Source organism: Passer montanus, unplaced genomic scaffold (assembly GCF_014805655.1).
Source record: "Passer montanus isolate IOZ18808 unplaced genomic scaffold, ASM1480565v1 scaffold10, whole genome shotgun sequence".
In the NCBI taxonomy this organism is placed as follows: Eukaryota; Metazoa; Chordata; class Aves; order Passeriformes; family Passeridae; genus Passer; species Passer montanus.
In genome coordinates this window covers 8851218-8877054 of record NW_024356505.1, presented here as the reverse complement: position 1 = coordinate 8877054, position 25837 = coordinate 8851218, and the positions used below count along the sequence as shown (strand labels likewise).

Sequence of the window (25837 nt, the reverse complement as noted above, 5' to 3'; positions counted from 1 at the left end):
AAAAATAAACTCTTGACATATCTTATAGAAGCACAACAAAAAGATATTTTCAGAGAATGAAGATTTAAGGAAATGATAAGAAATCTTACATGCAAAAGAAAGTACTAATTTTCTATCTCAAAAAAAAAAAAAATCTGCAGAAGGCATATTCATCATATAGCTTCCTCCAGTTAAGGCCAGATGCAACATAACAAGCACTGGCAAAACACAGTGCTCATGTAGATGAAAAATTGTAGACACTTTTTTTCTCTCTCCAGCATGTTTTAATAGACATTGGTTTTCTACTCAATGCAGGCTACCAAGCATGCTAATACCATCACATAAAAACTCAGCACATAGATTACAAGAATTTTAAAGATGCTCTGTCTTTCTCTCTTTTCTTTGGCTTACATCAGAATGTCTGATACATGGAGGAGAGAGAAGGAGGCAAGCTGCTGCAATCTCTATGTGGATAACAACATCTCTTTAAAAATACATAATATTAATGTACAGCAAAAATGTCAGAATATGAAAAAAGAGATTTTTATTAGCTCTTTATAAGCCCCTCTACAATGCAAAATTTGCATCCCACAGAAAGAAAACACTGAGGAAAGCACATTTCAGTGACTGCAATGCCAGCACAGTTAATGATGCTTGCAATTGCCTTCCTGTTCTTATTTCCTCTGAAGCTAAAAGATCCATGGAAGGTAAAATACATTAATTTTCATCTTCTGATCCTCCATCTGTCCAGCAACACTGCAGCCTGTGTTCCCTGCACAAGGGTGGGTCTTTCCATGCTCCAGACATGGGAACACATGCCAGTGTGGCATGGCCTTGGGTGCCCCACATTTTCACCAAGCACAACTGTGGGCCACCTTCCCCTGTGCCCAGGTGCGCCCTGCCCCAAATACAGTTCTGCCTCTCCATGTCTCACCAGGTGGAATAGGGAATGTAATTTTTTTTTTAAAAAAAGAAAATGGCATAGTTTGGTAGAGAGCATTATTTGCCTCCAGTGTGTTTACTAAAAGATGTTGTCTTCTAGAAATTGAAAACAGACACTATTTGCGTTCATAGTATTTTTTAAAGTTTATGCTTAACTCAAGCCCCATTTATTATGAGAAAAAGTTTGGAAAAATCAGTATTTTGTTTCAGCATTTTTAAATGGAACATATATCAGAACTTTACCCCACAAGCAGTATAAATACACATAGGCTGTTTTACAAGAAACAGAACCAAAAATTCTCAGCAAAGAGATTTTAACAGTAAAGGCAGAAAAGAAAAAAACAAGTATTTCTGAGCAAAGCCAAGATTTTCTTCTATTTTTCTCTTGATTGTAAGAACTAGAACAGAAGTATGGCTAGAGAAAATATTAGGCAATAAAACTTACAATAAAGTTTACCACAGGGAAGTCATGAGGACTGAATATGGATACCACCTGCTGTAGAAGTATTGTGAGATTTTCATAAGATTTCAGATTTTACACGAGAACAAGAAGCACACTGGCTGGGCTGGTGGCCAGGCTGCAGGCACAGGGTATTAGAGTCCTGAGATGATTAACAGCTAACTTTGATCACAGTGACTGAGAATTCAGTTATTCAAGAAGATGAAACAGCTGAAGTTTTTATGGGTACCACAAAATTGTCAGATGGGCTTGACTAAGGGAAATGAGAACAAAAGAAGTTTGGAAAGAGGGTCTGCAGTGGAATTCCCCCATCATGACTTCTTTGCAACTTATAAAACATGTGCAATTCATTGCTTACATGCTGGAATTAATGTTCTTCAGAATTTGAAAGTTACAAGTCCAAAGCACCAGAAGTTCATTGCAGTCCCAACCTCCTATGGGTGCTCCTGTCAGTCGCCCTGTGCTATTACCTGGAGGCTGGAGTTCCACTGAACCTCTCTAAACTAAATGAAACTTTTTGGAGACCTGATAATCTTTCCAAGCCTAAATAAGATTTGTGCATATTTATTTTATATTTTAAAAATCGTTTTGATGTATTCTAATCCTTGAAGCTTAAAAATGTTTTTATGAACAGGCTCACGTTCAATTACATTTTCTGCCATGTGTTCCAGAATGTTGCAAGCCGTTCCATTTGTGGACAGAAATGATGGATTTTCCTGACTATTGCAGAGAGATATATATTATGCAGAAAGCTATACGACACCACTGACAATCTGCCTTCTAGTATCTGTTTGCTTGATATACTCTTATTTGAAAGGGCAGTTTAATGATGCTCTGGGAATGCTGCTATATTCCCCATCCGCTGAATTCAATTAACACAGCAGGTGGGCAGTCAAGATATTTTGACAACTATTCTTCCATCTCAAAACTGTGTAGCATTTATATTTCAAAAGGTCTCAAATACTGACATGATAATTTGTAATATCTTCAAATGTGTCTTTGTATGAGTTAAAAATGCAGACAAACCTGGTTTGCTACAGCTTCCAAAGCTCCCAGTCAAAGGCAAAGCTGTGAAAACTTTCTCAGCTCAAAGCTCTGCAACTGCATGTGATGACTTCAGCAGTGGAATTCCCATCAGGCCTCTGGAAATGATTACAGGGTTTTTCATGTTGTTACCACAGAAGACAGTGAAAGTGTTAAATCAGCAGGATTTGAAGGATCAAATTCTAACCATTCACAGAAAATGGAACCACAATGTCATCCCTCTGCAGCTGATATATTTTAATACTTCCCACATCCTGGCATCAGCTAGGCTTTTACAAGTTAAAAACAAAGACAGGTTTACATAAACCTACCTGTTGTAGTCAAACAAGTTACACAAATGCTACCTGAAGCACAGTTTAGAAAATACCTCTTTTAATTTGTAGATATCTGGAAAGAAATACAGTTTTTTTTTCTATTTGGCAATACTATAGTCCTGTTTCTGGTGTGAGGTTTCTTTGGTTTTAATTAATTTATTTAAACGACTGTTCCTCATCTGTGCTTATTTCAGCAGTGTGGGACCAGACTCTGCTGCTCCCACACTACTACTATCAGCTGAGTTACTGTTACTGGATTAAATCTAGCTTGCAGTTTGAAAGAGCAAAATGTGGGGAAATAATGAGTATATCATTATTATTGTTATCCTAATTTTGACAGTGTGTGTGTTGTACAACATCAGAGAAAAAGATGGTTCCTACCCTAAAGGACCCATAGTTTCAGAGTCTCAAGCTGCATCCCTTCCAGCTCATTGTCTGTTTCTAGCTTATGCACTCTGCCTCTTGCAGGATTCCCCCACATACCTAAAACATCCCTTACCATTTCAGTGGTTAGATAAGTCATGATAAGCAGGAAAGCAAGTTGCCTGTGTGCATGCTTCAAGTTGCTGTTACTCTAATGATCTTTTTCATGCTCTTTCATCTCTAAATTTAGCTACTAAAGCCAGAGTCTAGCAGACTGGGGGACATGGCAAACACTGATGCACAGACTGTATATAATCACTCTCAAAAGAACAGCACAGATTACAAGACAGTGTAATTACTATTCTGTAGCCAAATGAAGTTTATTTTATGAAATTGCACCTTTTCAAGTCTAATAAATAATTAGAATCATTCATTCTAGACCGACACATGCAGCACAAATTGAAAAGTATTATTTAAGGACTGACACCAAGAATTTGAAAATCTGTTCATGTTAGGATGTATCTGAACAGATGACGTTGTAACTGCCAGGCACAAGTACACCTTAAATCTGAAATGTAATCTTTAAAATAGTTGCCTCTATGCCATTTAATTAGAACATACTGGAGAATCATAGGAATGAGTTAAGAATGTGAACTTAAGTATAGAGATTCAGAAATGTACTGTACAGATACTGGCACTGTTGTTGAGACACAATGAAGACACTGCACTGAGCTTCATGAAATTACAGAAAAGTTATGTCATGGTAAATACTGATTCATTTTCAGATACAAGAAATTTCATAAAACAGGAAATATTCTATATTGTTTAGTTGAGATAAATGACAAGCAGTTTTATTCCCTGGATCCCATACATAAAATCTGATTAAAGTAATAATCAGTTTTTGTGCTTATATAGATTTAAAGTTTTAATCATTCTAGTTCACAGAAATTATACTTCCAGTATTCTAGCCAAAAAGCTTTCCCTCTTTTTTGAGAAAACAGCACAAGCACAACCCAGAAAGTTTGTTAATTCTTTCTTTAATAAAGCGGGCTAAATGTTCTTCCAGAGTAAAGATACAAAGCTCCACAACTAAATCAATACCCAGTCAAAATATGATACTGCCTTTCTGCAGCACATACAACTGACATGACATGCAAGAGACTTTAAAGTAATAAATTACAGATGTGAGATACAGTAAAACAGTCTCAGATCAGCAATCTTAATGCTGCATCAGTTTTTGTCAGCAATTTGAAATGCTAGTAATTTTTCTATCTGATTATTGTTATCCATGAACATTATGAGCAGGTCATTTCCAGAGAAAAAGAATAATCTTGTATTTTAAATGACAATTTCTCTTTCAGTATGTTCTTAACATAACACAAAACAGGGTGATGATGTTTTATCTAACTTACAAGTTTCTAACTTCATGAATATACTAAAATACTTTTAATTATCTCTGCACTATAATCAAATATCAGAGACAACATACTTGAGATGTGAAAGGACATGGTACAACCAAACCACATTAATTTACTGGAGTTACTCTGATCTTATTTGTATAATCATCTCTCTGCTTTTGGAGATTTTTATTATATCCCATGGCATGATACACATTCAGCTCATCGGTATTGACTGATTCTTCTTAGAAACTCCCCAAATCTTTATATACTTTCACCGCTGTTTTAAAATATGCAACATTAAAGATACAACTAATTTACAAAAATAAAAAACCTGTACAAATCACACTCTTCCATTGGCAATGAGACTGTTCAAGAAAATAGCAATGTGATCCCTGAAACAACCCACTAGAACAGAAATCAAAAGACTGATGCTTAAAAAAATAAAAAAAAGAAGTAAAAACATTTTCTCCTGCCAAGCTACTGGAATCTTTGAAGGTTTATGTATCACAGAATATAAAAAATTTCTCTCTGTCCCCAGAATATTTCTTTCCTCTTTGCACAGGTACTTCTTCAACAGCCACCCTTTGGTGATGACGCCACAAGCATTGCTGTATAGCTTAAAGCTAGAAAAGCTTGAAAGACCTCAATAAATCAACCAGCCACCCAATCCCCTGGCATTCAGGCAAACTCAGGGCAGTAAAATAAACTGGAGACAGGCATGCATGCTTAATTCCAAAGTGATCTTTTATGAAGCTTAAAATGAAACCAAAATAAACACCTCTCCAAAATGTTACACATTTAAAATCTTTCATCTAAACAGTTGCCTGACCGCTTGCATCACTCTTTTGAAGAGAGGTGTGATGCTATGCCTGCTCATAACATTCTAGTATTTTAACATTTTACAAGGCACAGATAATCTCTGAAGAACTACATGGTGGCTTTTGAACATGTAAGGATGGCAGCTACCATGTAATTACATGACAATTAACTCTTCAGTTCAGTCACTGACACAGACCTTGTAAAATCTAAGACCAGCAAATTACATGTCACCTCATCTTTGGGATACGGTACTTCATTACAATTACAGACTAAGCAGCAAATAACTACAATTTCATAACTTTGAACAAACACAAGCTTTGCCATGCAAATAGGAAGTTGTTGCATGGTATAAAATGTAAATGCATCTTAAAAGCAAACAATGCTTTTTTTTGCTGCTGTGACAGAGTGACATACTAACATTCCTTCTTCAAGCCAACTCTGCATGGGTCTTGCAAGAGGAGCAGTCTACACACCACCAGTTCTGTTTTGTGAATTCCAACAGAGGTTAAAGAGATCAGAGAGTATAGAAAGCCCTCCTTATCTACCTGAAGAAAGCTGTTCTTAAATGTACTATGAACTTGAAGGGAAAAAATATGCTTTTCCATAGAAGAACAAATAACAGAGCTAATTAGAAACTTTCTGTTGGTTAACGCTGCTGCACCATTATATTTCTTGTGATTAGAAATACGGAAATCATGTAGGAATATATGTAAACAGAATCTATAGAAGATAATAGCAATGAGACATAAAGTGCTTTTAATTATGAACATTTCATTTCACTTTTGCAACCTTCCCTGGTAAGTTATCATACTCGGGCTAGCTTTAGTTCAACCAGCTCAGGTCTGCATTATGAAATACTGTTATTTCCCTTGCACCTATTTTTTAACTGCGGTAATCTGAGTAAAATTTAAAAAATCATGCCAGGGGAAGTAAAAGTAGACAAAGATAAAGAAGGAAAGAGGTGAACTGGGAACTCTCAAGGGGAAAAAGCGGAGAAAGGCAAATAAGGCTATGTTGTGTATGTCTCCATTCTCAAGGAGTTTGCCACATAAGTCTCCTGTAAGCACTGAGGAACAACTACACAAACCTCTGCCCTGAACACCCTTCAGGCTATTGCAGGATGAAAATGAAGAAACTAGGATTCCTCAAGGGAAAACAAACTTCCTACCAGGATGATGCTTTTAATCTTTTTGATACTCATTCCCTACTTCTCTAATCACAGTCTCTGAAGAAACAGTACCCTTTTCTACACAGAAAACCCAGTCAAGCATATTTTGTAAAAGGACAATATTAAATCTAGCCTCTCTTCTCTGCTTCAGATCTGATGCCAGGTGTCCACACATTTCCGTTATGGTACCTAGCATATACTATTCTATGTTTTGGGAAAGCAACAGTTCTATAGTAACAAAGCTCCTAAGTAGGGTAACAGCATAATCAATAATAATTGTATATTAGAACTGGGTTTTACTGGGTCTTTATTTAAGGCAGTTATTAAAATGTATATATTACTTTTTGAAAGTAGCAAATTTATGTCTTTTTCTTTTGTTTTGTTTCTTTGCCTTTTTATTTTAATTTAGGCTTTTGGCAGCTGAAATGGGCTACCTTTATCTATTTTCTGTCCTTGTAATCCAAAGAATTTTCCAACCCGTGGAATCACACAAATTAGAGCTGAGTTGTAATGACAGATTTCCCAAACTCTCCCAAACTGTTTCTTTAGATGTCCAGCGGGCTTACAATAGCAAAGTCAGAATCTTTGCTGTTATTACTACTGTCATCATCAGGGCTGGAGCTCAGGTTGCTGGAGGAGGCTGAAATGGAACCCATCAGAGGGTCGGAAAATATCAAAGAAGAACGAGATGGAGCTTCTGGCTTCGCCGCTGCCTCCTTGTGTGCTTGAAGGGGCTGTGCTGGCTCTGGAACAGCACTTTTACTTCTCTCCTCTTCTTTGGAAACCATAATATAGTCATCAGCACTCTTGCTCTCACTAGTGCCCGGATCAGTTGTAGTCTGTGAAACAATGGCACAGAAAGGACTTGAAGTGAGTACCAGTATCATCACATAACGAGGCTTATGAAGCATGTCAGGCATATGGGAATGGGACAAAGGAATAATTATTATCCAAAAGTGGCAATGACTAAATAAAGTGAAAAATAAAGTGGATATTAACTTTGGATGACATCATTTGATATTTCACAGAATCACAGAATATTCTGAGCTGGAAGGGACTCACACGGATCATCGAGCCCAGCTCTTAAGTGAATAGCCCATGCAGAGATCAAACCCACAACCTTGGCATATTAGCACCATGCTCTGACAATACTGAGCTAATTTAAAAAAGCATAAAATATAACATTCTAAAAATACTTTTTTTTGGTGTAACAGTCTTACATGTCTCATCATCATAGTGCATCCACATGGTGACCACAGCAGCAAAGCATCAAACACATACATTACAGCTGCAAGATTTTCAGTAAATACAGTGGGTTTCTGTAGTATTTAATGAAGTAATTTTGAGAAATTTTTTGCTGGTTTGCATGTACAATAGCATTTTGGAGAATGCTTTGATACAAAATTCCCTCATAAATCCCTGACTTGCGAAATCTGAACCACCCATACACCTGGTTTGGTGTGCACCAGTTTGGGTTCAAAAAATCAAGGCTGCCAGAGCTTCCAGGGTTAGTGCTGTTGACTATTTCCTAACTCTTCCAAAAAATGAAGGTCTGGGAATCCCAATTCTGTCTGGTTAGACCTTGGGAAATGTGTGTCCCTGAGCACTTAGGTAGTAGCTCAAGACCACACATTGGTGCATCAGAAAACTCTATGAAGTCTCAGTCTTATAGTCCATTATACCAGCCACACTCAGAATCCTAGCTTTTCCAGTCAGAGTTATATGTAATTAGAAAGGGAGACTGCCATACGCAATAGAATGGGATTTCTCATTTGTTGACAACTGGCAGCCTTTTAGCTTGGTTGCAACCCAAATGGACAACACTTTGTTTCCTGCTGTAAGAGCTGCATTCAGCTCCTGTCTAGTGCTATGCTCCTCTGGCAAGAACATGACTGCTGTCTTGGTTGCTTCCACACAGATTTTTTTTCAGAGTAATAATGCAACCTGCCAAACAGCCTGTAGGTACAAGCATCCTGAAGTGGTGTGATGTCGAAACTAATATATTTGACTACATGAATCCAAGTCTGAGAAAAAGGAAAAGTAAAGGGAAATGTGTATGATCACATTTGTGGTAATACAAGCCCTCCATCTGTGACCCTTCCACACAAAAAGTAAATTCATTCTGGGATGAAAAGAGATTATAGGTATTACAAAAAGAAAACAATAAAACAATAACAACAACAACAAAAAAACAAACACAAAACAAAACCAAAAAAAAACCCCCAACCAAACAAACAACAACAAAAACAAACAAACAAAAAAGCAGTTACAGAAAAGAAAAAACCAGGAATAATCTGAATGAGATAAAGGTGAACCTACAGCATGGTATATAAAATTGGAGTACCACAAGCATCAGCAAGCACAACTGCAGTTACAGAAACCATGACCACCAGCAAAATTTATTTTGCAAAATTTATTATTACAGCTGAAAATAATATTCTTGTTTTGGGTACTGATTATACACCAGAATGTTCTTGTAGCTCAGGAAGCAAAACCCACCTGTGCTTATGAATGACTGTAAAATGAAATGAGGGAGCTGGAAGTCTTTGGTTGTCATTTACATAGTCATTACAAATTGTTAGATGTCACAATGAAGATAAATATCAGCTGAATGGGAAATTATATTCAAATACAGAATTGTGCCCAAATTTATATTAATAAGGATTCAAATGTCTCCCTTTTTAATAAATTCTGGAATATCCTGTTCTCATAATTTATAATTCTTGTGTGTTATCTACAAGTATGCAGGTATAATAATATTATACAATTAATATTACTATAGGTTTAATATAATATTCTGTTTTGTAATGAACTAATTGTACTACTTTATAATTCAACTGGAAGTATCTTGAGTCCAAAATTTTTCCTGTCCCAATGCAAGACAGTCGTCACACTGATAGAAATTGGCATCTATTATTTTCAGTAGTAACTCCCTTTTCACAGAAGACTTAATAAAATTCATACAAAACCCAACAGATTGGTTTTAGAAAGATCAACAACTAGTCTTTTCTAAGTGTTATCAAAATTGATCTCCAACACTCCTGATATGTACAGAACTAGAGTACTTCAAATGTCAAAAACTTCAAGCAGTTTCCATGAAGTTAAAACCGCACAGTTCTATCCTACAAGGAGAGATACTTCACTGTTTAAACACTTCTGAGTTGAGGCATCATTTGTTAGTAATTAGCCTTTTGCTTTCATCTTGTCTGTTTGAAATGCTGTCTTCGTGAGCTGTCAGTGAGTCAGCTGCCATCACCAGGGGGCTGAGGACACAGGCAACACACAACCATGGCTCTGCTCCACCAACACAGAATCACAAATTAGTTGGGTTGGAAGGACCTTTAAAGGTCACATAGTCCAACTCCCACGGCAAGGCACAGGGACATCTTCAACTAGGTTGTTGAGAGCCCTGTCCACATGGACGACCAGTGTTTCCAGGGATGGGGCACCTCTCTGGGAAACCTGTTCTAGTGTATCACAACATCCTCATCATAAAAAAAAATTTCTTCCTTAGATCTAATCTAAACCAACACTTTTAGTTCAAAACCATTGCCCCTTGTCCTATTGCAACAGGCCCTGCTAAGAAATTTGTCTCCACCTCTCTTTTAAGCCCTCCTTTCAGTACTGAACAGCCACAATTAGGTCTCCCTAGAGCCTTCTCTTCTCCAGGCTGAAAATCACCAATTCTCTCAGCCTGTCTTCATAGGAGAAGTGCTCCAGCCCTCTAGTCATCTTTGTCACACTGCTCTGGACTTGTTCCAACAGGCCCATGTCCTTTCTGTGCTGGGGACCCCAGGGCTGGATGCAGTGCCCAGGTGGGGTCTCTTGAGAGGGGAGCAGAGGGGCAGAATCACCACCCTTGATCTGCTGGCCACACTGCTTTGGATGCAGCCCAGGGTACAGTTGGATTTCTGGGCTCGAGTGCCCATTTGGGAAATGTCCAGCCTCTCATCCACTAGTATTTCCCAGTCCTTCTCAAGCAGGGCTGTTCTCAATCCCTAATCTTCCAGCCTGTATTGATAGTTTTTTGGGAGTTCTAAATGCCATAGTCAAAATGCCAGAACTTTGTTCCCATCACCCAGCCCTGTACAACAGAAATATATATTCCTCTAAACAACCACTGCCACATAATTCACCTGGCCACTTTCCATACTTCTTTTTAAAAGCTCTCAGGGAATGCAGTAGTGCTTCATTTTTCAAAATTATACACTTTATTATTCCAAGCTATCAAGAATAGTTTATTTCAGTCCACACAGCCCTCACACCTCCACCTTGTGTAGGGTGACACACGTCTTACTTAGTGAAACACTTGCACAGCAAGATCAGTATTCTTGTTTCTGGCACTCCCCAGTTTCCTAAATTCTGCTTTCATGAGTGTGCTTAAGTGCAGTTGAAAAAAGCATCCTGCTCTTTAATAAAGGAAAGAAAATCACTCATCCCAATTTCTTGATACTGTTGAGCTTCCCAACAGTACTCTTCATGCCACCCACAGTTTTTGGTTTGGTTAAGGAGACTTATAGCTCATTGAAGTAATAGAGAAGGAGCAAAGCAGAGATATTGACCCCAAAATTCTATAAAAGGGCTGCCTGTAAATGTTTGCCTATCCCTAGCATACACTGGTATTTTGCAACTGATATTTCCAGAGGTAAAATACCTCCTTCCTTTTTCTTTCGCCTGTTTCTGTTTCAGGAAACTCATGCTGACGTGAAGCATGTTTTCTCCCATCTGCTGCCACTACTGAATAAATGAAAAATGACAGAATTATACTTCCAGTAGCTTTGAAAGTTAACAACCTTACGCCCGTTGCCATATGGCTTCTCCAAACAATTTTTCCTGATGAATATCAGCCACTAGGACCAGGCTTATTTCATTTGCCTTCACACTGTGAATGAGTTAAAACTAACTGCAAGGATACAAATCAAGAAAGCTTAGAAGAACAGCAGCTCATTTTGCCTCCTTCTTTGAACAGACATAAAGGCAAGATAATGTGTTAATTATCATTCATTATTTAGCAACAGAAGCCTTCTGTTTGTCAACTGCATGCTGCTACCAAAGCCAAACATTCCAAAAAATGCTTCATTCCTTTTAGCCTTTATCTTAATTTTTTTTGCATTTTTAATTTTGCAGCTTTCCTTCTAAAGAAGGGCTATATCCCTATCCTCATTTTGCAGAAAGCAATTTTGATACAAAAAAGAGGAAAAAACACTTTTAAAAAAGCTAAGATGATAAATAATTTATACTTATATAACAACCAGGCTCAAAAGACCAGATTTTAATCTCATTTATAGAATAGCTACACCTGTAACTGTTTCAGCTGTCCTAGAAAATAACCCTATAACTCCAGCAAAGAAAAAATCTCTACAGTACAAATCACACCAAGTAGAATTACGGGCATTACTAAAGTCCCAGAAAATGCAAATAGGGTAGAAATTTATTTAGCAAGAAATGCATTAAAATGGCTAGAAGTGGTTGTTTTTTAATCCCCCTGTGGCTCTTGGTAAATACTCTCAGCATGACCCAGGGCACCGGTGCAGTCCCTGTTCTTCAGCAGAGCTGCAAACCAGGGCTGTGGCCTGGTTTGGGCCAGCAACTAAGCCCATCAATGTCTAATATCACAGTCCACTATTCCACAGTTTTATTGTCCTGTGTTTTATTAGAAGGGGTCTAAAGCTCTCCTCTTTTTGTTTGATTTTATGCATAGTGGTTAAAGACGAGGGCTTGGAAACAGCACAGGCTAACCAGGGGCTAGTTAGATAGACAAACTATCCCTAATTAACTAACTAAGGATACCACCAGTCCTCCTGGAGTACCATTTCTAACACCAATCCTTTTCTTTCCATCAGAGGTGCTGTTGCTCATTATCATAATTGGAAGTTCCCGAAGATAAGAGGAGAGGAGGCTAATCCATATGAATGTGCTGCACCTCCAAACATAAACCATGCAGTGCTAATGCCTCATTAATGCTCTGCAGCAGCTCAGCTTGTACAGCCTCTACTCACGTTGCTCATAGTTGACTTATGAGCAGCCTTGAAATTGTGGGAGCCATGGATGCCACTCAGTTCCTGGGGCTGGATGTATATACCCTGACTACACACTGGGATAAGCCCAGACCTCATTGTACATCGCCCTGAAAATCTGCACTGGAGAGAAATCTGTGCAGACCAGGTTTCACCTGCTCCAATCTCAATATCCAGAGAGTCCAGCATGTCCATGGTACATGGTTTAGACCAGCCTCTGGGTAAGGGCTTCTCCAGCATCAGCAGTCTGCTCTCACACACACACACTCCCACACAGCTTGCTGCCATGTTATATGGCATTCTACCTTCTAGTTTCTAGAAGTAAAAAATTATCAAAAAACATAATTTACCATTTTGGAAGGAAAACAAAAGGTACTTCACAGAAAATGCTAGGAGATCAAGGGCAAAAATAGGAGGCCATTATACAAACAGTCCAATATGTTGTACCAGTTTAAACTCTGCCTTTATTATAGCAGAAAGTAGTGATTGTAATGACAACAGCTAAGCAAGAAATTGAAACTCTCTAGCAAAGCTTTACTCTTCACCATTACTGCGTATAAAAAAAAAATTTTGGTATTGCCTCTAATACCAAAATACAATTAAAATATATATATTTAACACAAAGTGATGTAACTCAGGGGCATCATGTGTAATAAATCAAAATGACACTGTGTCATTATTTGAAAAGGAATAAATATTCCCTGTAGTTCCTAAGTAAACTTGTCAAAAGTGAACTGACTGCAGACTCAGTTAAGACTTTGAGGTGATAATGCTGCCACTGATTTATGAGTATCAGCAGCAGGGTGGCAGACTTAATAGAACTCTTAACATAGAAACGAGCAGGCACAAAAGTACTTATTTTTAAGATCACGTTTGGGTTGGACTGAGTCTTAGACAGAGAGGGCCCTTTGTCTATGAACTTGTCCTATGACTGTATGCTTTGTATGTGAAAACATTGTTTACAGATTCAAGGAGAAAGTCAATACAATGAAGTAGAAGGTAAAAGCAACCTCCTTGGTATTTCCTTTTTGGCACAGGCCATGAATACACTGCAATGCAGTTAATCAGCTCTTACATAATGGGATCCTGGAGGACAAGGACAATGAGAATTATCACGTGGGAACATTTGGTATGGGAACATTTACCTGCAATTTTCACTTTTTTTTGTAGGAAATTAATCTGTGATTCTGTGATTCAACAGTGATAAAGAACTCCCCCCAAATGCCTAACACTTAGACTTAAATATGTGTGCAGAGCATAATGCTACAATAAAGATAACTAATCAGAGCAGGGCAGTAGCTAGAGAAACACTTTTAACCCACTCTCATATGCACCAGGAATGATGGTGTGTCCCACATAATGTCTGGACATGCTAGAGGAAGTCTCCAAAAAATGGAAGGCCATCAATGGCCTGCTTGAGATGTTTTTATTTTACCTGTTGTCCTGAGATGAACTGTTGCTTTGTCATGACAGGTCCCTTTAGGACATCACCTGCCCCCTTGTTCTGATTATTGGAACAGTAATGATCATCAGCAATAGTGATTTGCTCATTTTCTTCAGCTTCCAGCTGGCTCTGGTTGAAACGCAATGAACCTTTCAGGATATCCTTGATCTGTTGTTGAATAGGAAAGGAAAGGATATAAGTTAAAAACTGGGAGGAACTCTACATTTTCTAAAGCTCCATGCAGACTGCTTTCATACACCATTTCCCCAAAATATTTGCTTTGAAAACATAGGAAGCAAGTAAATACTCATACCTATATTGGCTAAAGATAGAAATAACAATGAAATGTGGTTTCTGTTAGAGTCTGGAAAAAACTATCCAAGAAATCTAAAGAGAATAAAACTGTTAAGCTTACTCCCTGCCTCATTATATGTTTAACATATGTCACATTGCTCTTCATAAAATGTATTTTGAGGGAGGAGAGGGCAGTATAATCAGAGCTACAGATGCTCAACAGCATTCTCATTTTATGTATGTAGTATTTTTTCCTTTAATTCAATGATATTCAAGTGTTGTCACAATGAAATAATGGGGACATGGGCGTAGTTGTTGTCTAGCAAGTATATTTTGCATTAAGAAAAATGATAGCATGGCTTAAGTCCAGCACTTGGTGTTGCACTTTAGTTTTGATCTGAGGCCTCCAAAACTTCCACAGGAGCAAATACTGTGCAAATTGTTTGAACTCTTTATAGCTGAGTTTTATTGTTACAAATAAAAGTACATCACAAGGTTTGATGCACCAGTAAAACAGCTACAAGAAGACAAAACAGCAGTATACAAAAACAATAAAACAGGAGAAAAAAAAAAGAGAAAGGATTAATAGCTCTGAAGGGCACAAGAATGTTAAGCCAAACAATAGTAATACCTGCTTCAAACCAGCCAAGGAAACCAGAATTTCATCTTCTTTTTCCAAGCGTTCTTGCAGAATGACTTCCTGAATATTTCCTGTAACATCAAAAGAAAGATAAAGAGAGAACACATCCTAAATAAACTCAAACGTGCTGTTACTTATTCCTGACTGATGCTTTCAAAACAAACTTCTGTGACCTGCAAACACAATTCTGTACCCAAACCTAGATACTGACAACCATATTATCTGCAGAGGTGAGGCCAGCCTGAGCCTGGCACTGCTGCCAGGAAGCCTCCAGCAATGCTTTGCTCCGGCAGGACTTCTGTTGTCCCTGTGTACCAAGGGACTCAGGCTACTACTGGCTCTTAGAAGACCACACCAGCCGCTGTGTTATGTACAGTTTTGAACTTAAAAATGCTTTGGAAAGCATTCAAAAACAGAGAAATCTGCTGCATCTCACAGAAAGGTTTAGGTAGAAGCACAGCAATCTTCATTTTGATCCCATGGCCACTGCAGATGCTGGAATACTCTTTATAGAAAGACTACAAAAAGTTTAATTTCCCTTCTATTATCTTCTTTTAGGTAAAAGATCCAGGGCCGAGCGAAACTTATTTGACAGAAGGAGCAGTGCAGTACCAACACTTCAGGAGACTCTTGCCTTCCATGGCCACAGCATGGTCCTTCAAGGATGCATTTCACTACCCTGGTATAGAGGCTTGCAGGAAGAAAGCCCCAGGCAATTCCACACTCCAACACAGTCCAGAGAAACTACAACTCCAATAACTCTGCAGACTCAGTTCATTCTCTGGTCTCCCAGCTCCTGCTTTCCTACTCTTTAAGAAAACAGCAAAGATTCCTAGAGACAGGTTGGCAGAATGAGATGGTATCTGTCAACTAAAATGACAGACCTTTGTGCCACTCCTGTCTTACATACACAGACTGAGCCCAAATCCCTCAGTGACACTCACTGGGGAAGAATGCTTTGCTGCTCACAAGTATGTGTATCCCAGGTACTTCACAAGTAGAGCTCTGTACAATTAATCCACACCTGCATTGCATTTGTTTGTTTTTAACAACATCCTGCATGTTCAGGGCCCAAATCAGTGAACTGCTGTTAACAGATGATCCTGACAAGGACAAGTATGATGACACTGCCAACTCTAACACAATATGAAGTTTCAAGTAAAAGCATTAAGTAATTTGGTATGAGTTTTGTGTTTACAGAATAAATAGCAATATAATGAGATGTGGGAGACAGGACAAGAAGAAAGATTAGAAGTGGAGAGGTAGATTTAAAACTTGTCTATAAACACAAGTTTGAAATTGAGTCGGGGCCAGAAATCAGTAATGGGTATAAAGGAGGAAGAGAAAGGGAGCAGAAGAGAAAGAAACCACACCTAAGTACTAAATGAACTGCTAAAAAGCAATCTGAGATGCAGAAGGAATGAAAGAGTCTAGAACCATGAAAGGCAACAGCTGTCAAAAGTCAAAGTGATGTGATCAAGGTCAAGAATACCAATGAAGGTACCACAACTCAGCTTTGCACGAGCATCCTGCCTGAACAAGGAGATCTATGCTCACATTATTTACTATACTACAGTGGCAATGTCCTGCAGCAATGTTGTACAATTGTAAAATTGTTGTACAATTGAACAATTTTACATGAGAAAGACACTGCATTATGAAGGGCAGAAATAATAAAAAACAGATCTTTCTGCAAATATGTAGCAGCTTGAATTGAGAAAATCCATAATTATTGCAACATTTTACTTGCTTTTTTATTTTATATCTAAATTGTCTATTTTCTCAATTTAGTAAGTAAAATATATTAATATGTATTTATAAAAGAATAAATTACATTCTGTTTTCCACTGTTTCAAAGAATGCACGATTTCCTTATTTTAAAAGGTCCAGAATTTGAAACATCAGAAGTCCAAAGCCTTCATAGGCAGGACAGCCATGCTTGACCACAGTCTGAATCACCAAATTCAACTGTCTTTCCATTTCTCAGCATTGGAAAGGAAAGTATTCCATAGTGTGTGTGACCCCCACATCAATGAAACCATACATTAAAAAACTAGGACTTAGTTTGCACACAAACTAAGCAGATGGACCAAGAAAATAATTCAAAGCAAACCTCTAACCTGTTGAAGACTAAATGAAGGAACCATAAAAAACTGGGACAACAAGAGCAAGAAAACAAAAGCTGAAAGGTATTCCACATGACATGGAATTACTCTAGTATTATTACCGACCTTTAGAGATGTTTTGTGAATCAGTATTTAACAAAATAAGGAAAATAATTTATCATCACTGTAAAACCCAGCTGAAACTGTGTTTGATGAGCCAGTACATTGATAAATTTCTAAAAACTTATGATAGTTACCCAGCCATAAAAATTAATAGAAATGTTTGTATCATCACATATTTACTTTAGCAAGATTAATGCCAGATTTTAATATTAGTTTCAGAGGAAAAAAGATTAGGAGGAAAAAGGTAGGAAATTCAGCCAATAAGTAGCAACTGAGGCATAAAGGCATAAATTGGGATGTCCTTCTCTTGTGCAATGAAACAGAAGGAAGGTAGAATTCCTTGTGGAATTGGCAATGAATCCTTTTCTTAAATATGTCCTTGAACTGCTGCCCTCATCTCTTTTGAACGCAAAGTTTGTTAACTTTCAAATGAGTGGAACCCAAATTTACCAATGCTCATTCTTCTTCCTTGGCTAGTGAGTAGGGAGGAATTAAAAAAAAAAATCCTTAGATGCGTGAAGCACACAAGCAAAGTGATTTTGCATGAGTGCCACCTTGATCACATCCTTCTGCTGGGACCCTCCTTTGAAATCCACATGGACTGGAAAGAGAGCTGGGAAGAAGAGGAGGGATGGCACGAAAGTTGCTACGAGCTCTGCGCTGCTCTCCTGTGAATGGCTGCACCAGGGCACAGCATCCTCACTGGGGGACTCTCATCCAAGGTTCTCCCACTGCTGGGGCGACCTCATAGGGCAGTCAGTTGCTGAGATGAAGAGGGAAAACAAGATCTCCAGTGCAGACAAAAAGCTTATTTTACCTTTCTGTATCTCAAAAGGTACCCTTGCAACTGGAAATACTTTAAAAGATACTATTTCAAGAGTGCTATTTTGATATATATATTGGTATAATATTATTCAGCTGAAGGACTTACACTTTAAGCTGAAATGTATAATTTAATAATTCTTCCTTCATAGGAGATGTTATTGTACTTGAGAGAAGTGCTTCATGTATATGAATGAATTGGCCACATATTGATTTTTTTACTTATCTGCTGCATATCCACCTTTTTTTTTAATAAAAAAGCAACTATCTTAAAAACCCTGCTGATGTCAATTTGGAAGTGAAAACACCTTCTTACCTTTAAAAAAAACCCCACTGATACAATGAATCAAACAGACTATGTGATTTTATGTTATTCAAAACTGAGTCCAGTTTCATTCTGTGCTATAAATATCCATCTGTTGGGATAGCTGTTGTTATGCAAAATTTATCAGAATCCTATTGTACAGAGAAAACTAAGGTTAAGGTCAAATATTCCTGACTGCCTAGTTTGTTTTTTTTTCTTTCTTTCAAGATTTCATTTAGCTGATGCCAAATGTTTTCTGCAGAAAAAGACAATATTTCATTATGCAATGAAGTTCTTAGTAGAGGAAAACAAAAAGTGAATTTTGCAACTTCTCACCTGGTGGTCAGATCACTGCTGTGAGATGTACAAGATACCAGACTGCCATTACAACAGTCTGGATTTGTTTCAAAACAGTGCTAACAAACCGTCTGACTATCACAAAATGAACTGTCATACCCTGACAGTGAGCCTGACTAAGCCTCAGAAATACCAGAGCTGTTAAACCAGTTGTTCTCTTCAGAGAGTTAGCTACATTATCTACTTTGATGGATGCCCTCAAACCAGATTCACATCTCAAAGGATGACTTTTATATAATGAATTAGAATTAATTTGGGGTACTTATTCTTAAATGAGCAGACCTGTTTAAAATTATTGATTTACTGGTCTGATAGATACCAGACCAGTAAATCAATAATTACTTCCTGAGTAAGACTGTGATCAGCTGCCTTGATATACTTTAAATCCAACTACAACTACAGAGCAGGAACAGGCAAATTATTGCATTCATGTTCTTTTTTAAAAAATGTGGAGAAACACTGTGGCAGGTAGCGAATTCGTTAGCAACAGTTGAAACAGCTAAAAATTAAGATGAAATATATTTTTTATTTCTTGTTCTTACATTATGGAAAATTGTGAATCACTTTACATGCACACTCAGTGTAGAAGTACTTTAAAAAATCACGATTTCTATTTCCTTCCCCTAAATTAATTGCTAAATTTTAAACTGAAGACATGCTATGTATAGCGATGAAAGAGGAAAAACAGCCGCAGCAGCTTCTAGCAGGAAAATTAGATAAAGCTTATGCTTTCTGACGATTGAAATGCTTTATATTCCATGATGGTGTGAGCAGTCACTGCTGATTTCCCAGACCAAGGAAAGGGGCTATTCAAAACATTCCTCTCTGAATGTGGAAAAGCTGTTAGGCTTGGCATAATTATTTTAGAAACTTATTAAATAAAGTAACTTTCACTGAAAATTTTGCTTGCATTCAATACAGCTTTTGCAAGAAACTCAACCACCCAACCAGAGCTGCACTAAATGAATGGGAAAGCTTGTCTGCTGTAGACAAGGTCCCCTCAGGCATCTCTTCATGCCCATCCATCCAGAAGACAAATCTGCACCTCTTCCCTTCCACCGAGGAGGTGGGAGACAAACACCCTGCCAGATGAAGGCACAAAGTACACTTGACATAAAATCAGATGGATGCAGAGAAAACCAAACTTCTCTGAGGTTTTGTTTTTTTCTCACTGCTGCTTTTGCAGTGCATCTCCCTCCTAATGATTTCTATTTTAAGCTGCTCTCCGTGGGGCCTTTCCAGGAAGATGACTCCTGCTGAGAGGAGCTAACTCGAAATAGCTGCAAGCTGTATTATGAATGCTGCTTTTCTACTACTAGCGCCTGATCAATGACTTGTGAACAAGCAACAGTGCCAGAGTCATGTTAAATTGACTTTTTTCTCCCTTGTTTTCACTACTGAGAAGAGAGCTCAAACCCAGAATGCAAAAGTACCTTCTCACTTCCATCGTAGGCAGGAGCAAGGAGAGAACTGAGGGTATCAGTACATCTCTTAATTTTTCCAAAACAGAAAAGCCAAAAGCGTTCCCATATATGTCAAGGCACAGCCAACTCTCCAAACTCATATTCCAGTACTGTTGTCTGATTGTCTTTATGAAATCAGGGTTTACAGAAAATGTTTCCAATATTCCCTGCACAATATATTAGTGACAGCAAGACTGCCTTTTCAGGAACATTAAGGGGCTCGAAGGACAGACTGAGACTTCAGCTTCTGGTAATCAATCTTTCTCTCTTTTCATAACAAATACTACTTTCCTACCTGAACTTGGTGTGATGAGCATGAAAATGAACTCTAGAAAATGAACTCTAGACCTTAACACTGGTTTGTGGCCTTTCTAGAAAGACTATGCTCTATGATATAGTGATATTGCTGTTTAATAATGCAAGTCAGGATGTTTCCAAGTACTGCATTTTCCTTCCAGCATTAAAAATACAAATGAGAGGAATTTAATTCCCTTCTAAAACAACAGTGTTTGTGATCTAAGTGTTGATGAAGGCAACACTGCTAAGCAGTGTTTACCTCACTGTGAATGCCAACACTTCTAGTAACAATTACACATTGTATTAAAAGCGCCACTTAGCAGCGTTTGAATCTTAAAGAACTTAAAGATGCTAAAAATCTGAAATTATCTGTGAAACACTACATTCTTCAAACATTTATTTGAATACAAATTATTTATACAGCGTTGAATATAAGTGATGTATTTCTACCTCTGATTCATGTGTTGTGCAGAGCCCCAACACTACATCAGTATTTGAATTGTAGTGATGCTTGTGACATCAGAGAAACAGTAGTGAAACAGTAGTAAAAAGTTACCAATGATCAACTCATAGCAAGAATTGCAGATGTACAAAGAAGGAGATTGGAAAGGGTCATGAAGTAATTTTGTCCACCTCTTGCTCAAAGACACAATCAATTCTTAGCTGTCAACTCCAATTTACACACAGTAAGCCGATTATGCTTAACATATACCTTACATATGTATATTTATGGAAATAATGGGCAAACTAATAATTTAAACCTACAACAATTTAGCTTCTGCTAAGGTTTTACTTCCTTAAAGCTAGAACTGGAAGAGAAGCCATTGCCTAAGAGATGCTGGGAAGGAAAGGGTGGATTGTCAGTGTACTTCAGTATAGGAGAGACGCTCACTGAGCAGCAGGGAGGAAGCAATGGGAATTCACTGAAAGTTGCAAGGAAAGCTGTTAATCAGGTAATGAGGGGCTGTGTAAGCTTCATTATTTTAATCTCCTTTTCAGTCAGACTACTGGGATGAAAGCATCTGTAGGTGCCTACCACAGCTGGATTTTCAGGACTGGCACAGTTGTTACAGAAAGAAAGGAGGCTTGCTCTGAGTTGAACCAGTTGTTTCTGACCTTAAGAGCTACTCTTAAGTAGCAAAAAGGTGGTTACAATTCATGGAACATGAAGAATTACACTTTTATTCTTCATATAGATATATAAAATGTATGTATCTGTAAAATGACCAGAAGTGACAGTCTAAAAATAAATCTGTACAAGTATTTGTTGTATACTATGCTATACAACAAATACTTGTTTCCCAGTAAACATTCCTACATTTGATTTAATAAATTTGCTGCTCTTTCTTTATATGCTCTTTGTATAGGTTATTTTACATTATTATTCCTAACCAAATACAGCAATCCCTTAGTCTCTTGGGCCTGTGTTTGATGTGGCCTTTTATACTGATAGCATTTCTAATCACACTGGTTTTATAAACCATGGATTATTTTATTTATGTCCCAAGCATAAGAGAACTCATTTAATGCATCTACTTCCTCAACAAATGCTGAAGTATTTCATTTCAGCACAGGGCAGCAACATAATTTCCATTTCATTTTATCCTTACAAAAATGTCATAACCTTTCATCTCACCATGACACATAAAACAAGAATTCAGTACTATCTTGCATACATTTAAGAAGCACTGTGTCCAGATCTATATTGGGCAGTATGTCAATCCCTAAATACTGAGCATTAAATCAACTTCCTTCTCTCCTTTCCCTGTTGTAAATGATCCTTAAAATAAAATGCATCCTTATAACAATTGCACTGACTGATAAAAGAAGGAATTAAATCAGTCTAATTAAGCCTTTAAAAGTGCTACTTCACACAACAACTAAAATGATACTAGCAACTATATCCTGTAAGTTTTTAAGTCTTTATTTTATTATTTTTTCTTCCTTGCTCATGGTGCTTGCAATAATCACAGTGAAAAGGTGGCTTTGAACAGTTTTTAATAAGTCTTCCAAAAAATATTTGTCTGGAAGATGTCAGGAAGTGCTAGTGAATATACAAGTGCCAGCACTGCTTGATATTTGTGGAAGGGATGTCCTGTGATCCCATCCAAAGAACACTCAAAAGACTGGTTTTCATTTTTCTTGTTACCATGATGCTGTAATTTCTGGGCATTTTGTAAATACATGCAGTTTTTTACAGGCTACGTATGAAAGCTGAGAGCTGACATGCCATTCCAAAGGCAGGATGCTGGTGGTGTTTACAAGGATGGGAGATGAAAACTCCACTTTTCCACATCCCCTCCATAATCCACAATGGAGGGGCAGAGATGTACTGGAATACTGGTGAAGGACATAGCAACATATTACAGATAGCAGGAGTGAAATTGGAAAATGCACCACAAGCAAAAGCCAACAGCCCTGTATGGGAAGCTCAGAGAAGGATTTATTTGCTTTGGCTTAGTGAAGCCATGATGCTTTACTACATGTGGGTCAGACCTAAGAGGTTTTCGTGATGTTGCCTCCAAGACAAGAAGTGATTTAAAGACCTGGATATTGAGCAACATATTTCTGAGACCCACCTGAATCTCCCTCTGGCAGCTGGTTCAAGTTAAGCAGTAGCAATATGAAGGTGAAATTAATAAAACCAGGCAGACTTATGTTTCCTCTGTATAATTGGGTACCTTTGCACATATTTCTAGGATGTTGTGCAGAACCCTGTGAGCTAACTCTGCAGAACTGGTATGAATCCTCAGGGGTTATTAGCTGAGGCTCTGTGCAGCAAGAAAGCAGCTAAATTGTTTCTGAATCTCCGCTAGCTGAGGAAGCAACCTTCTGCATTTACATAGTGCTGCCCTTAAGCAAAAGCAAGTGGGGAATGACCTTAGTTTCTCTACTTTTATAACCTGATAAATTGCCCATCAAAAAAAAAGTTTCTATATAAAGATCTCCATATCCAAGTTAATACTGAACCAATGTTCCTTTAAATTGCTTCTCATGAGAAGGACTTCCTGTGCTACGTGTGTAATTACTTGGTAAACCTTCCTACACTTGGAGGTCCAAAACCATGTTGGAAACAAATGGTAGGTTCTCCTGTCTGAGATAGTGGTGATGGATTGGCTCCTGTCCCATATAAAGAGACAAGACGTTGAAATTCAGCACTTTTCCTTCTGGAACAAAACTGGCAAGTTAACATAGAACATCCACAATCTCTCATTGGTACTTGCCTATGGAGGGGGAGGACTGATAATTCTCCAGGGCTTTAATTCACTTTTTTATTAAGAAGCTGCACTTTAATTGTGGGCCAGTGCGGACAGGGTCCAAACCCTAAAGATTAGAATAGCAGATGGTGTCAGATGACAGTGTCATTAGCTGGGGTCACCTGAACTGCCATTTAACAGGCTTGACCCTGGGATGTAACAAAGCTTTGCTCTTGAGACACTCTAGACTGACTGTGTTGAACAAACTCCTCAAACTCATTCCCATGTCCATTATGAAGGACCAGAGAGGAATCTTCCAGCAGATACTACAAGGCCCTCTGAGTGCTGCTTGTGTGCATGTCTCTTAGACATGTTTTTCATTATCTACACTAAGACATCATACAGATGTCACATTTACCAGATACCAGGAAAAATCTTTTTCTGAATGCACTTGCTAGCTTGATGCTTTTATTTTCACATAGTGCAAGAAAGGAGGAAACAATCAAAATTCTTCAAAATAGAAGTAACATTATGACAGGTAATAATGTTGTAATACTTAAATGGTGTATTACAGCTTTCTGAATCATTGAGCCTTGAAGAATTTATGTGCACTAACAGTAGAGTATCTCCCAGAAAGAAAAATGCTTAAGAATATTACCATATTTCTGAAATCACCAGTGACAATATTATTTCCTGAAAAAGGCTAGTGCTTGTGAAAAAGTAACATCAAGAAAATATATCTATGATGATGCTAGAGCAGTGATAGCTATGGCAACTATACTTTTCCACTATTAGCTGAGTAATATTCTGCATTTATTTTGTGAACAAAGCCACATGACAGGTTTACAAGTTTGGGTTTGTCTTCATTTCAATAATGGAAAAATTGAATACAGGATTTTTTTTTGAAAGTAAAGCTATGACAAGCTTGTGAAAACAGGTGGGAACAACAGCAAAATCTACTTCCCTGTATTGCCATTTTACATGCCTAAATTTTGACATTTGTCCTTGGAGGTGTTAAAAGGAATTTCCCCTGAGCAATACTCCAGTGGTTAAGGGAGAGAGGGAAGAAAAGTAAAGCTCTTTCTAAGGCACTGCCCTAAGATGGAGAACACGATCACAAGATGACTTTCCTCCATTTTAATAATGAACCCTCTATTCCTACCCATAGCACTAAGTAGCAATATTTCAGAACCATCATTCATTGCCATGGTAACATGCCCAGAAATTCAAGCAGTTAATTCTGTTGTTGCCATGTTGTAGACTGTGGGATTTCTTTACAGTAGGAGATAAACATTTAATGAAAGCATCTCTGAACATATGAACAAAATAAAAACTGCTATTCTATCCCTCATATTCAAAACAGCATAGATAATTTCATGGTTATTTTGATAATTTCTCAGCTACAACACATCACCTCTGTAATGAAGTAACTGCATCTGACTGTCATCTGGATTCCCCCTTGTAAGGGAAAGAACCTGAGAAAAGACAGCCAAAAATCCTCAGCTGTGTCATTATAAACCATGAAAAGGATATTCTGTAATTGTTTGATATTGTGATAATTTTGTGGCAAATGATCACTGGATATGCATTTTTAGAAGTATGAATTAATATTTTGTTAAAATGTGACCTGCAAATGCAATGGATCCTACAAGAAAAAGAATATTGGTTGAGTAATAATGTCTGAAAAGACCCGTTTACAACATCAATCTAAAAAAAAAGGAGGTTTTTTAAGAATAAGCACTTAAATTTAATCAAATTTAACAGGCAGGCCTGACTGCTTGACTGACATATTCGTAATTTACAGAAACGTTGTCTAACTCTTTGCTGAAAGAATTAGTTCTGTAAGACTCCCCAACTTTTATATATGTGCACATTTTCATCAACAATTTAGACAACATTAAATATATGATGGTTATGTCTGCAGTTAGAAGGGCAGAAGAAAACTGAGTACATCACAGAGTTACCTGAATTATTCAGGTAAAATGCCAAATGGCAAGAAGGGAATTTTAATATCGTCAAATACAAGGAACACATGCAGAAATAAACATTTCCTGATTTTACCCACAGGATAAATGCCTCTGTTTAGAAAGCTGTGAATCACCAAATTTTAAAGGTCATAACATATTATCACCTCAAACTATCACTGTATCAAAGAGCACTAATGTGATGCTGCATTACAAATGTTTGAAAAGAGCAATGCCATATGAGAGTAGAGAGATGACCTTCCCTGTGCTAAGTAACCACTTTCCTGGGCCCAGGGCTGGTACAGCATGTCCTGATACAAT

The 25837-nt window shown here is 37.7% G+C and overlaps 1 protein-coding gene across 6 annotated transcripts in view; it reads right to left on the bottom strand.

The window, feature by feature from the left end:
- Positions 1–1050: 1050 nt before the first annotated feature.
- The window catches only part of TBC1D5 (TBC1 domain family member 5), a 316631-nt gene continuing 291844 nt past the window's right edge, over positions 1051–25837 (bottom strand). For 3 of the 6 annotated variants that reach the window (XM_039703278.1, XM_039703288.1, XM_039703293.1), the window contains 3 exons: positions 14876–14955; positions 13942–14118; positions 1051–7328 (listed from right to left, as the gene is read on the bottom strand). In XM_039703278.1, the coding sequence (XP_039559212.1) occupies positions 7035–7328; positions 13942–14118; positions 14876–14955 (551 nt within the window). In that variant the 3' untranslated portion in view covers positions 1051–7034. The remainder of the gene's footprint in view (positions 7329–13941; positions 14119–14875; positions 14956–25837) is intronic. The other 3 variants (XM_039703260.1, XM_039703298.1, XM_039703269.1) reach the window with 1 other exon arrangement.